Here is a 15,060-nt window from a genome sequence, read left to right on the forward strand (position 1 = left end):
ATGGGCACTAAAAGGATAATTTAAGTCGCCGAAGAAATACATTACTATATTTCATGAAATTTGAGATGCTATCAGTTGTAAGACAAACTCTGTTAATGAAAGAAAAAATGCTTTTAATTCATAACCTAATGCCTCTTGTTTGCTTTGATTTTTTTCAATCTATTCAGAAAAATTTGGCAATTCTTCCTGCCTTCAATACGTTGCTTGACATTTTAAATGACAACCTTTCTTTATACATCTCAGTACAAAACAAAGCTTCATCTACTTTTGGGTATCCTTCTTTCTTGGCTCCCATAAAGCACTTGGTTGCTGCTTTTAAAGAAAAGTAAATGGAATTGAGATGATTTATCCAGTGGCAAATGTTTATTTCAGTAACACCAAATTTTCATTTCTCTACTTTGGTTCTCTTTTCTCTGTATTCAATAACTTTTGTTTCAGTGCCAAATCATAATGAAATCCTTTTGAAGATATTTTAAATGGCAATTAAACACAACATACGTAGTGCTGACACCGTGTCCACAACTCAACTGAAATGGTGGCCTAAATGTAGCTATAATTAACTTTCACATGCATGAGTATGGACAACCTGACAGGACAGTCACCTGACTTAGAGCAAAAGGAAGATGCCATCAATTGTTAAATATATTCCAATTTTAGAGACATTAAAATATGAAGAAAAAACATCTCATAGAATCATAGCAAGTAATGGCAGCAAGCACTCATGTCACCTTATGAGGTAAGCACCACTGTATGTACTTTACATACATTATCTCACAAAAACCTATAAAGCAAATAGATTAAGTGCTTCCAGATGAGGAAACTAAGACAAGGAAGATGAAAGCAACTTGCCCAATATCACAAAGCTAGCATGAAGCAAGGCTGGCATTTGACTACCGGCAGCCAGAGACCAGAGGCTATGCTTTTAGCCACTACGCCATACTACCTTGCAAGTAGTCAATAACCAGCTTGTGATCTGAAGCAAATCATAAGGGAAACTTTTCCTTATTTACAAAAGGAGGGAGCTAGAATGGATGTTTATGGGATTCTTTTCCAGGATAAAAATATTATAATTCTATCAATCTCTTTTTGAGATAGGGTCTCGCTCTGTCATCTAGGCTGCAGTGCAGTGGGGTGATCACAACTCACTGTAGCCTTAACCTCCCAGGCTCAAGTGATCATCCTTCCTCAGTCTCCCAAGTAGCTAGGATTACAGGCATGCACCATCACACCCAGCTAATTTTTAATTTTTTTAATTTTGTTTTCTTTTTTTTGTAGAGATGGGGGTCTCACTTGGTTGCCCAGGCTGGTCTTGAACTCTTGGGTTCAAGTGATCTTCCCACCTCAGCTTCTCGAGGTGTTAGGATTACAAGTGTGAACCACCATGCCCAGTCAATAATCTTCCACAGTAAAACTTTGTTCTTATTCTGGTTTCTCCTTAAGTCAATACAATTCAAAGACCTTCACTGCCATTAATCGATTAGTGAAAGAAATGCAACTTTCACTATTAATCTAAAATAGACATATTCAGGAAGGTATTTAAGAAAAACACATGCTTGAACCACTATTGCTCTTTTTTAGGGTGATGGCAAAAGGTTGACTGTAGGTATAAATGATCTAGTTTGTGGGCTTTACTCTGCTTGCCTGTGTAGTTAACTTAAGTCTTCTAAATTTTAATCCAAAATTTAACATATGATTTCAATGTGTCAGTTTTTAAAGTGACCTACAATGCAGAGCCCCTTATTCTTCTTAAAATTCTGTTTATGTATGAGGGGAAAAAACAACAGATTAATAACAGATGCAAATATTGCAACATTTTCCCTCCTGACCCAATTTCAGGGTGGAATTAAATGTGCATTACACACTTGACAACTCTTTTGCCTCCAGAGGGGTCATCACACCCTTTGGATTTTCTTTTACAGACCAAGCCAACTGCTCTCACTCTCTCTCCTAGGTAACCTCCCTTGAGGCCCACAGCATCTGATTATCAGGCAACCCAGTGATCATTAAAATAATTCCAAATATTTCACTTTGAAGTCATCCTACGGGAGAAGGTGAGTAAAGGAAAGAAACGAAAATGCCACGTCTTCAAAGCTCTTGTTAGTCTCTTACATGTCAAATCCCAATCTCAGTCCACTTTTCTCTTCTATATACACATACCACAACGCATACACACAAAATAATCTGTCCCAATGGAAATCAGAGAAAACATTTAAAAGTTTTCTGGAAAAAAGTGAAAAAAAGCAATATAAGTGAACATTGGCAAAAGTGGGCTTGAAAAACAAAACAAGTGAGAAGATGCTCCCAGAGGGAAGGCTCTCACCAGTACATCAGATTTGACTATTACGTACCTTTCCATGCTGCCCAGCTCTTTCATAACAAATGACAACATCTTCCCACATTTCTAGCTTTTCAAATATCTGAAGGGCTGAACTGGTACATCCCAACTCAAAGAGCAAACTTGCAAGTTGGCGCTAGAAAAATCAAGTTAAAATAATTAATACTTCTTGGTGTAAAGAGAGATTCCTGTTTCACTTCCAGGTATACCTAATCTGCCTTTTTAGGGGTCTGCTTATTGTAATAAATGTATAATTTCTAGAATCTCTACTACTTAGAAGTTTGTAATAATTCAATACATACCTTTACTTTAGAAAACAAGCCTCTTTATAGGGTATATGGATTAAAGAACAATATAGAAACTGTTGAAAATACTAAAATATATCCAATTTTTTTCTAAGAACTTAAAAAGCAAAAATCAGTATTTCTTTTTTACCTAGACAGTCTGTATACAACAATCTCTATGAGGCTGAGATCCAATAAATTTATTTTTAAAACTCTGAGCAGTCAATAGAGATGACATAAAATCTATGCACTAGCCCTGCTGAATTTTATTCAGAAGGGCATCGTATCTAGCTCTTTCTCACTCAAAGCTACTTAGATTTATTTCAAGCACATTCTAACAAACTTAGCTTTCTAATTTCCCAGTCCCTGTCAGATTGAAAAAAGAGCAAACTGAGTTAAGGTCAGTGAAGGTTAAACTTATTTAAAAATAAATATATTATGGTTTGTAAGTGTTAGCACCTGCATAAATGGAAAAAAAAAATTTAAAGGTTTAAAAAAGTAGGTAAGGTTAGAATAAGGTGTAGTTTCATATTAGAGAGAGCTGTGTTGCTCTCTCGTAAGTATACTTTTACTACTCTGAAAATTCAATACATATTTAAGAGTTAAGCCCAGAAAATCCAGGACTGACAATATCAGAAAGTAAATGAAATATACCTAAAAATTATAAGCTACAGATTATCAAAGTAAATAATGAGAATGGTCCAATACATCAGTAACCCATGAAATACAGGAGAATTTGGATATTTTAGAGAATATAATTGGACATTTTCAAAAACTGCCCATAGCATATGAGAGCTGGAATAAATCTTAGTGCTTATGCAGTGAGCAGTACATCTTCATTTAAAAGATCAAGAAAGTTGATGACATCCGAGATGATATGGCTAGCTAGTAGCAAAGTAGAGACTAATTCTCTTTTTATAATACACTGTTCTGTTATTTCTCAATCTTTAAAATAATACACAAAGATATGGTTAGTCCCCATGATGCCAGAAAAAGTAATTAACTTCCTAATGAAAAAGGATCCTTATCTAACTGCCTGAAGATCCTGAAATCCACAGCTTGCTAAGCAGATAAGCATTTGGCCTAAATTCAGTTTGAACAATATTTAAGTTTCCTAATGTTTCTGTTCAGAAAAAGACAAAAAGCAACACCCACAAATAGATACATTTTGTCATAACAGCTCATTCTGAAATGTTTATCCACCAAACCACATAATATAAAGCACCTAACAAATTTCACAGATCAGAGTCAAAAAACACACTAAAAAATTCCAGCTGTTAACACATTCTTAATGAAGAAGCTATTCCTTTTGAGATATCACAAAGCTTTTTTACTTGTCTATGTTTTATTGAGGTTCCTTCAATATGTAAACTGAACTCCAACGCATAATAAATAATAAATAAACGAGTTCACCCTGTGTTTAAGAATATAACCTACTCTAAGAAGTCTTATAATGGGGATTTTGAACAATTGGATGGTGGGTTGGCATTTATGTTTCTAACTCACTACCTATGTGTATGATCCATGATAGAGAGGACAGAAAACTGATTAAAATGACAATAGTAGATAAATCATCTGTAATCCCCTGGCTGGCTCCATCTGACTCCACTAACCTCTCTGTGACTTAGCTTCCTCATATGTAAAACAGATATTTTTAAAAACTGTTGCAATAAAATAAGAGAATATGTGTGGAATGCAGAATAAAATGTATGCATCATACTAAGTATGCAGTAAAAGTTGGTTGTTGTTAGCTGATATAATTACAACCCAATGAAAAGCTAAGGAAAAGAGGTAAAGTAGACTAAAAGTGAGGAAACTAGAAACCTAGTTCACGTACACTTGTGTGATCAACACTGGAAAGCTAATTGCACTGAGCCTCAATTTCTTCTCTGTAACATTAAGAAACTGGACCAGGTGTCTAAGTTATTTTCGGTGCTAAAATTTTACAAAATAGGGAGTTACACCTATAATACAGGAGAACTATGTAGACAAGGGGCCAGAATCCCCACCTCAGCATGTGGATTAGGAGCTACAGTAGGTATTCTCATACCCTCAGGAAGAAGAGAGTAGTCATGTGTATCTCACAACATAAAGTATACCAAATAAATGCTCTCTTTTGCTTTTTGTAAGCAACTTGGTTAAAAGATTCCTTCTTTGGTAGAAAGTCCTTAAAATAATTTTAGTATAAGAAATTATTTCAAAGCCAGGTATGGTAGTGCACATCTGTAGTCTCAGCTGCTCAGGAGGCTGAGGCAGGAGTAATTGCTTCAGCCCAGGGGTTCAAGGCTGTAATGCACAATGATCACACCTGTGAATTGTCACTGCACTCCAACCTGGACAATAAAGCAAGGCCTCATCCCTTAAAAAAAAAAGTTACTTTGAAAATGCAAGCACTTATGATTCTCCTATAATTTCTAGGATTCTATTTCATATAGTTTTAAATTCTTTTAAAAATGTTTTATGAGTGTAATATCACTTTAATCAAAATAGCAATTTGAAGTAGTTAGCAATTCCCAGGTAGATACATTTATTATATCAGCAAAATATTTGAAAATTCAAACATAAATTGAAATCATCAATTTATAATGCATTTACCTTTCTAATGCCAAGTATTTTCCATACCCAATGACTAACAACAAAACTACCTGAATGGCCCAGTGAGGTGGTACTTGACAGCAATAGAAAATCTTTAGGCGTTCCAATACAGATGTAGTTTTATCTTCAAATTGGTCTGCAAGAGCCTTAAAGAACATATATCACAGTCAGAATCTATATGTATAACTTGTAATAGAAATAAGTCCTTATTGTAAGTTATACAAATGCACATATAAACAATAAAGAACTTAAGTCATTTTGATAAGGTGATAGGATGTGTGAATTTTTTCTTGAATTTCTTTAAATGTTCAAAAAACTTTAAACCTAATCCACATTTACATAAACATGTACAATAAAACTTACCAGAAAAGTTTTCATTTCCTATAATAGTTCTTTCAAAGAGCTAGCCTTATTGATAAGCCTTTTCACTTCTTCTATGAAGAACTGTTCTTTAGCGTATCTATTTCACAACATAATACCACTTTGACAATGGCACTTTATTATGTAAATCAGAGAAAAATTATATGAAGAACTCTCTTTAGGATTATTTGCTCAGGAATAAAATTAAAGGAAAAAGTAGCCTATTTGATCACAGAGAGCAAATCTTCTCACTCTTCAGCAACAGAGCAATAAGGCTGGACACTCACTCAGGTGAGACCATCTGTATAGTGCAGTGGGCAGCTGCAACCCACATACATGAAAGAATCCCTCTGATGTACTGAAATGTCTACAGTGGTACTGAATAACTAAACTCTCAGAAGCTACATCAAGAAGCAAACCAACAAGACCAAAACAGCTGACTCTGAGACAAGGTACCAGGGCCAACTGCAAAGTCAAAGGCTAGTGCTATCCAGTGGTCAAGTGATCCGTCACAGAAGAGATCAGCATCAAAGTGAAGGAAGACACATTGTGAGATTGCTAGAGAAACATGTGGATAGCAGCCCCATTATCATGATCATTTTCTCTTGCCTCTTCATTTGCCATTCAGTTTACATTAAGTGTACATATTTTTCTGATATTATACACTTACACCTTCTCTCAACTGAGAATTATCAAGATCTTTTTTCTACAATGCAGTACTAAAATTTTATCTTTTTTGCCAGTTGACTAGTTTTCACAGACCTCTCTTATGAGGATTAGATGGTAGTAAGAAGTCAATGTTAATTTTCTGATTTTATTATACATACTGGGTTATGTAGGAGAATGTCCTTGTCATATTTGAGGACAATGAAGCACCATGTTGGCAACTTACTCTCCAAAACTTCGGGATGCATAAGACAGTTGCACTGTTCTTGCAACTTTTTGGTAATTTGGAAACTGTTTAAAATTTTCACAAAATTAATTTTTTAAATGGAAAATTTCAAAAAATAGTAAAAAAGGTAGCAAGTCCAAGCCTCCGAAGAAAAAAAAGGATAGGAATCTACCATGTCCTGGTAAAAATCTAAGACAGGGAGACCAGTTTCTGAGCAGGGAGGTTTCTCCTAAATCGAGAGTTCTCTATTTTACACTGGGTGGGAGATACATTTATCAGCCTAAGAATATCTTGTAGTATGAGCTCAAGTGTGAAAAAGCATACATTACACAAAACTTCGTTGACAATCCAAGATGTTATTCAGTCAAGTCAGTCAGAGCAAACTGAGACATAACCAGACTCCTAAACCATCTTGGTCAAAATATGTTTAAAGCTTTTTGGCCTTACTTCACAGAAACTTAATAGCAAAAAGATTGCATGCTGCTGCCCAAAGCTGTTTAGTTGTGGGAGGAAGGGTAGAGAAGAATAACTTCTGGCTGTATACATATGGTTACAATACATAAATAAAGAGATCACTGAGTTATTTCATAAAAGGGGAACAAATTACTTCATAGAGAAGGAATACATTTTTATCAATACAGTTTTTTTTTGCAAAGAAAAAATAACTAATGCTCTCTATTAATAATAAAAACAAAAGCAACATTGTATAATATACTGTTACTAACACCTAACATGCAAAAAATTTATTTTCAAAAAACTCATGCTGTTGGCTGTAGTTACTGCAACTAGCTAAAGCATAATAGGTACTCAGTAAATATTTCCTCATTTACTAATAAACACATTTATTATGTATTTCAGATACTCTCAGATACTTTTGGATGATCTCAGAGTATCTAAGTGTCTCTTATAACTCTCGGATACTCTCCAAAATGGCAAAGCCCACTGAAGACAACACTGTCTTGGCAGAGAACCAACACTCATTTGACCTGGATACCATGAATAAGCCCCATACAAAACCTGATTAAGCTATATGCATGATAAAGATCAAAAACAGAATTCTAGGTTGGGTGCCACCCCAAGCACTTTGGGAGGCCAAAGTAGGAGGATCACTTGAGCCCTGGAGTTCAAGACCAGTCTGGGCAACATGGTAAGACCACATCTCCACAAAAAATCTTTTAAAAATAGCCAGGGTTGGTGGCATAGACCCATGGGTCCAGCTACTTAGGAGGCTGATGCAGGAGAATCACTTGAGCCCAGGGAGGTCAAGGCTGCAGTGAGCTATGTTTGTGCCACTGCACTCCTGCCTGGGTGACAGAGCAAAGCCCTGTCTCAGAAGGAAAAAAAGGGGTCAGGCACAGTGGCTCACGCCTGTAATCCCAGCACTTTGGGAGGCTGAGGCAGGTGGATCAGGAATTCGAGACCAGCCAAGCCAACATGGTTAAACCCCGTGTTTACTAAAAATACAAAAATTAGCTGGGCATGGTGGTACATGCCTGTAATTGCAGCTAAGGCTGAGGCATGAGAATGACTTGAGCCCAGGAGGCGGAGTTTGCAATGAGCCGTGACTGCACCAATGCACTATAACCTAGGCAACAGAGTGAGACTCTGTCTCAAAAACCAAAGAAAGAAACAAACAAAAATGCAAAAAAAACCCACAAATACACACAAAACGGAACTCTAGGCTATTTTCACTCCTGCACAGAAAATATTTCTTCCTACCTTAGGCATGACAACCACCTACATTAAATTTAACTATCAACGAAAACTAAGAACATTAAATTAATATACAAAAGTTAAGGCTTGGCCGGGAGCGATGGCTCACCCCTGTAATCCCAGCACTTTGGGAGGCCGAGGTGGGTGGATCACTTAAGGTGAGGAGCTCTAGACCAACCTGGCCAACATGGTGAAACTCCATCTCTACTAAAAATGATCAGCCAGGTGTAGTGGTGCAGGCCTGTAATCCCGGCTACTTGGGAGGCTGAGGCAGGAGAATTTCTTGAATCTGGGAGGCAGAGGTTGCAGTGAGTCAAGATCACACCACTGCACTCCAGCCTGGGCGACAGAGTGAGACTCCGTCTCAAGAGAAAAAAAAAAAAAAAAAAAAAGTAAGAAGTCTTGATAGGTGTACTGTTCATTTGCCTATTTCCTCTACTGGATCCAAAGTACTCTTTTTTTATTTGCTAATTTACTAAAAAGACAGGGACATTGTTATAGTGCATCTCTAGGTTTTTCAGAGCAAGATTATTTCTAGCAACTCAATCTGAAATAATTCCATCATATTCAACCAAACTGGAGTCCTTTACAGGCACAGTAAATGGAAAAATATCAGTGATGGCAAGTGAAGCCACTTGGATTATGTCTTTGTTCTATCCCCAGCAAGCAAGTAGTTTAACTACAATGGCACTTATCTATGAGATGATTTTTTTAAACAATACTTGTATTTCCAATGGTCTAGGAGTATGGCTTTATCAAAAGAGTATTTTCTTTTACTTCAAGCATTTCAGAAGATCTGTTGATTAATTTTAAGCTGAACACAAGTATTAGGTACATTCATGAGCAGCAAATCATGTGCCCAAATAGTCTGGAAGAAGACAATGGAAGAATGTTAGGTACTGTGAGAATGGGACTGAATGCAAGTGAAGCCTCACTACTATTGAGGTATTTATGTGCATGAATGTGAACATAAACAATGTACTCCATGAGAAAGAAGTACCTCGCAAATTTTCACACACACCCAGAAATTTAGGTAAATGGTCTCTAAAGCAGTGTGTCCTACCCTTTCACTTACCCATGTTCTCTTTCCGGTTTCTAAAATTTCACTAATTTTACACCTGAAAATCACAGGACTTAGTCATAAGTAAAAAGTGGTATGAGGAGGTGGTCTTTAAGGAAAGATGATAATGTCAAAATGGAGAGAGGGGAGAAGAAGCAAATATACCTTAAACCAATCATTATGGGCAGTTTGAAGAAAGACAGAGTCTAGGCGGATGACTGAAGAGCTGTGAATAAATGGAAAAGGTAACAAGCAGAGAGTGAGGAGCCCCCTGGGGCGCAGTCCAGAAGTAGGGGTTGTCTATACCAGAGGTGACTTCATGTTGCATGGACTACTGTGACATGAGACTGTTTTCAAGTTTTAAGACTCCTTTTTAATGCCATTTACTCCCTAACTCCACCTAAAGGCACTTATACTTTCGGTGTCCTTTGAGAATATGTGTTTGTGCATAAAGACCCCCTAACCCCATGCAATAACAATTCCCAAATCTTCCAGGAGCCACAGTATCACAGGTCAAGGGATATCTCTAAGGAATGGGGAATAAAACCCAAGAAAGCAATGATGTGCCTCTCCTTTCAATGCTCTGTTTTCAACAGAGAAGGAATTTCCCAGAAAAACTACAGAAGATCAAAATTACATTTTAAAATTAGCACATGGAGAATGATTGAGTATAAAAGGACAATTTTGAATAATGTCTGGTATGATTTAGACTTATTTATGTGTTCTCATCTAAAAGTATGGCACACGTCTTCAAAAGAGTAGAGATAGTCCCAAAGGACCTACCCTTTTCCCGAAAGCTATTCATTCTCACTAGCATGACATCTACGTGTTCATCGGCTTTCTGAAGAGCCAGGTAGAAATTAGCTGATAATCTAAAAGTTATGACTGATCATATGCCAAATCACTTTATACTGGCTTTGCTGTGCAATCTTTGTACGTGTGTGTGTATAGGAAGATGGAATTTATTATAAAAATATGTACATAATCCAACAGGTGAGCTGAACAGCTTTCTCTAACAGGAGTCTGCAGTCAATTCAGCTGTGATTTACAAACAGACTAGTCAAGCTCATTGCCATCTCAAACCTCCAAGCCCAAGAAAATCGCCAATGGGAACAGGGAGAATAACAAAACTGTTAACACACCTAGTAAGTATCAACACTATCATTAAACTTATTGTGAACCCAGCCTTTCCTCATACATATAACACTGTTGCTCTGAGAGATAAAAATGACTTGCCCGACATCATAAGGCCATGAAATAGGTGAGCCTGCCAGACTCCAAAGACCACAGCTGGCAACTTCATTAAAACCTTCTGTAAAACTACATGATCAATGTCAGATCTGTGAAAATTGAAAGCAGCTTCTCATTGGAAAAATACTGAAAACTCTATCTAACTATCTTATTTACACATAAATCCAAAAATATGGGAGAGAGGGTGTGGCCTGATCAAGGAGATGCTCAGTTATTGCTTCTACCCCAGAAATGACAGACTTTAGGCTGTGGTTTGGTAGGATCTGGGTCTACTAATAGGAGATGGGAGAACCTAGATCACCTTTTTGTGATTACAGGCTGAAAAGATGAACATCAAGAGGCAGTCCTCTCAGGAGGCCCAGATGGCTATCATGCAGCCATCCCCTTAATCAGTCACACCTTGGGTCAGCAGTTCAACCCTCTGTTTCCAAGACCCCTTTAAAATCATACAAATTATTGAGGGACTCAAAGCTTTTCTTTCTGTGAGTTATAATCTATCAATATTTATCATATTAGAAATAAAATCAGGAAAATTTAAATGTTCATTAATTCATTTAAAAGAAAATAAATCTATGACTAACAAAATAGCATGCTTTTATGAAAATAACTACCTTTTCCAAAACAAAACAAAACAAAACAAAAGTCTTGAAAAGAGTGGCACTGTCTTAATGATTTTGCAAATCTCTTTAATGTATGGCATAATAGATAATAGCTGGATTCTCAGATCTGCTTCTGCAGTCAATCTGTTGCAATATAATATTTTGCTTGAATTTTATGGAGAAAATCTGTCCTCACACAGATAGGTAATTGAAAAGGGGAAGAGTATGTTAGTAGCTTTTTCAGCTAATTGTGGATAGTATTATTTGATACTACACCAAAATTCAATTGATGCTGGTATCTTAAAGGTTATTTGTAATGTGGAATTTGAAATCCTATCAATGAACTTTTCTTTGTTACATTAAATGCTCTGTTACACCAAAATCCACTGGTCTGAAAACAAACAAAAAAGTACTCACTGGTCAATCCTGATGCTGAACACTAATTATGTAACATCATGCACTGGTTTTTTTGAAAATGAGCTGACCTTCCCAATGTTGACATATTTCGTAAAAATTTTTAAAACTACATGCATTGATATCACCATCAATCTCATCAGAAAAATCTTGTCTCAATATTTGAAATATTAGGAAGCTATGAAGTTCACAGTTACAGATAGAGGTTTTCTAAAACTCATTTTTTTCTTGGAAGTTCAAAATTTCATCATTGGTAACTGATATGGTTTGGCTGTGTTCCCACCCAAATCTCATCTTGAATTCCCATATGTGGTAGGAGGGACCCGGTGGGAGGTCACTGAATCGCGGGGGCAAGTCTTTCCTGTGCCGTTCTCATGACAGTGAATAAATCTCACGAGATCTGATGGTTTTATGAAGTGGAGTTCCCCCACGCAAGCTCTCTTTCTTTGCCTGCTGCCATCCACGTAAGATGTGACTTGCTGCTCCTTGCCTTCCACCATGATTGTGAGGCCTCCCCAGCCATGTGAAACTGTAAGTCCATTAAACCCTGTTTTCCTATGTAAATTATCCAGTCTTGGTCATGTCTTTATCAGCAGCGTGAAAACAGACTAATAGAGTAAATTGGTACCAGTAGAGTGGGGCGCTGCTGGAAAGATACCGAAAAATGTGGAAGCAACTTTGGAACTGGGCAATAGGCAGAGGTTGGAACAGTTTGGAGGACTTAGAAGAAGACAGGAAAATGTGGGAAATTTTGGAACTCCCTACAGACTTGTTAAATGGCTTTGACCAAAATGCTGATAATGATATGGACAATGAAATCCAGGCTGAGGTGGTCTCAGATGGAGATGAGGAACTTGTTGGGAACTAGAGCAAAGGTGACTCTTGTTAGGTTTTAGCACAGAGACTGGAGGCGTTTTGCGCCTGCCCTAGAGATGTGTGGAACCTTGAACTTGAGAGAGATGATTTAGGGTATCTGGTGGAAGAAACTTCTAAGTAGCAAGGCATTCAAGAGGTGACGTGGATGCTGTTAAAGGCATTCAGTTTTATAAGGGAACCAGAGCATAAAAGTTCAGAAAATTTGCAGCCTGACAATGCGATAGAAAAGAAAATCCCATCTTCTGAGGAGAAATTCAAGCCAGGTGCAAACATTTGCATAAGTAACCGGGAGCTGAATATTAATCCCCAAGACTATGGGGAAAATGCCTCCAGGGAATCAGGGGTGTTCGCAGCAGCCACTCCCATAACAGGTCCGGAGGCCTGGGAGGAAAAAGTGGTTTCGTGGGCTGGGCCCAGGGTCCCTGTTCTGTGTGCAGCCTAGGGACTTGTTGCCCTGTGTCCCAGCCATTCCAGCTGTGGCTGAAAGAGGCCAATGTAGAGCCTGAGCCATGGCTTCAGAGGGTGCAAGCCTCAAGCCTTGGCAGCTTCTATTAGTGTTGAGCCTGCCAGTGCACAGAAGTCAAGAACTTGGGTTTCAGAACCTCCACCTAGATTTCAGAAGTTGCATGGAAATGCCTGTGTCAGGGAGAAGTTTGCTGCAGGGGCAGGCTGTCATGAAGAACCTCAGCTAGGGCAGTGTGGAAGGGAAATGTGGGGTCAGAGCCACCACACAGAGTCCCTACTGAGGCACTGCCTAGTGGAGCTGTAAGAAAAGGGCCACCATCCTCCAGATCCCAGAATGGTAGATCCACTGACAACTTGCACCGTGTGCCTGGAAAAGCTGTAGACTCTCAATGCCAGCCCATGAAAGCAGCCAGGAGGGAAGCTGTACCCTACAAAGTCGCAGGGGCAGAGCTGTACAAGACCATGAGAACCCACCTCTTCCATTAGTATGAACTGGATGTGTGACATGGAGTCAAAGGAGATCATTTTGGAGCTTTCAGATTTGACGGCCCTGCTGGATTTCAGACTTGCATGGGGCCCATAGCCCCTTTATTTTGGCCGATTTCTCCCATTTGGAATCGCTGTATTTACCCAATGCCTGTACCCCATCGTATCTAGGATGTAACTAACTTGCTTTTCATTTTAAGGCTCATAGGCAGAAGGGCCTATCTGTTCTTAGGCCTTGTGTTGGATGAGACTTCGGAACGTGGACTTTTGAGTTAATGCTGAAATGAGTTAAGACTTTGGGGGACTGTTGGGAAGGCATGATTGATTTTGAAATGTGAGGACATGAGATTTGAAGGGGCCAGAGGTGAAATAATATGATTTGTCTGTGTCCCCACTCAAATGTCATCTTCAATTCCCACAGGTTGTGGGAGGGACCCAGTGGGAGGTAACTGAATCATGGGGGCAACCCTTTCCTGTGCTGTTCTCATGATAGTGAATAAGTTTCACAAGATCTGAAGGTTTTATAAAGAGTAGTTTCTCTGCACAAGCTCTCTCTTTGTCTGCTGCCATCCACGTAAGATGTGACTTGCTCCTCCTTGCCTTCCACCAAGATTGTGAGGCCTCCTTGGCCACATGGAACTCTAAGTCCATTAAACCCCTTTTCCCGTATAAATTACCCTATAAATTGGCTATGTCTTTATCAGCAGCATGAGACTGATACAGTAACAAATATTGTCAATTATTTTCCTTGAAGTGATGCACTTACTTCATTTATTTTTGGGGGAATTTCCACCAAATACCCAAGTCTGAATAACCAGTTCATCTGTCAATAGTCCTTTCAAGCAAAATAATGTTCCATGGGAAAAGTTTCTTCCTGAGACAACCATTGTACTTTAGCAAGTGGCACAAGTTTTTTGTAAGCACTTTCCATTTTATCACATAGAATTTTAAAAAGGCATGTTCTTGAGGGTAAAGATGACAAAATAATACTGCTTCATCAAAAACATTTGTAAACACAACCGTCTTTTAAAAAATTTTTTAAAAAACTGTGGTGGTGAAGCATTGAGTGACTACTAGCACAGTCTGGTGTCCCTAATCCAGTGCCCCTACCTTGATTTTGACAAAGGGGCCAGGAGTTTGACTCCCCCGCCCTCCCACTGCTTCTGGACCAATACGCAAATATCAACACAGTGAAAACGCAAACAATATCTCAGTGCCCTTATTATGAAGATGGTTTTGACCTATGGACACTCTGAAATGGCCTAAGGACTCCCAGGGATCCACAAGCCATATTTGATAACTTCTGCCTTAGGATTAGTAAAAGTACAAGCTCTTATGCCTTCCCTACAGCCCATCTACCTCCAGTTTTCTCCCAAAACTTCTCCAAGGGACTCTGCTTGGTGTCTTAAGACATGAGTGTCTTTGAAAGCACAAGTCGACCTGTTTACAATCTGCAAATTTTATGAGGGCGAAGAATAACAAATATTTATTGATTATTAAAACCTGAGTGAATGTTTTAAACTCTTAGTATTATCCTTTCTAAAAAAAAAAGTTTATGTACGCCAGCTGGTGGCAATCGTAACACTTTGGGAGGCCAGAAGGATCACTTGAGGCCAGGAGGTTGAGCCTGCAATGAGCTATGATTATGCTACTGCACTCCAGCCTGAGTGATAGAGCAAGACAAAGAAAGAAGAAAAGAAAAGGAAAGGAAGGGCAGGGAAGGGGAGGGG

The 15,060-nt window shown here is 38.3% G+C and overlaps 1 protein-coding gene across 2 annotated transcripts in view; it reads right to left on the reverse strand.

Annotated features, from left to right (window-relative positions):
• The window catches only part of TTC27 (tetratricopeptide repeat domain 27), a 198,997-nt gene that overhangs the window by 80,718 nt on the left and 103,219 nt on the right, over nucleotides 1-15,060 (reverse strand). For both annotated transcript variants that reach the window (XM_017870638.1, XM_017870637.1), the window contains exons 11-12: nucleotides 5,265-5,360; nucleotides 2,349-2,471 (exon numbers count right to left, since the gene is read on the reverse strand). In XM_017870638.1, coding sequence (XP_017726127.1) covers nucleotides 2,349-2,471; nucleotides 5,265-5,360 — 219 coding nt within the window. The remainder of the gene's footprint in view (nucleotides 1-2,348; nucleotides 2,472-5,264; nucleotides 5,361-15,060) is intronic.

This window comes from Rhinopithecus bieti, unplaced genomic scaffold (assembly GCF_001698545.2).
Source record: "Rhinopithecus bieti isolate Rb0 unplaced genomic scaffold, ASM169854v2 scaffold_5341, whole genome shotgun sequence".
Lineage (NCBI taxonomy): Eukaryota > Metazoa > Chordata > Mammalia > Primates > Cercopithecidae > Rhinopithecus > Rhinopithecus bieti.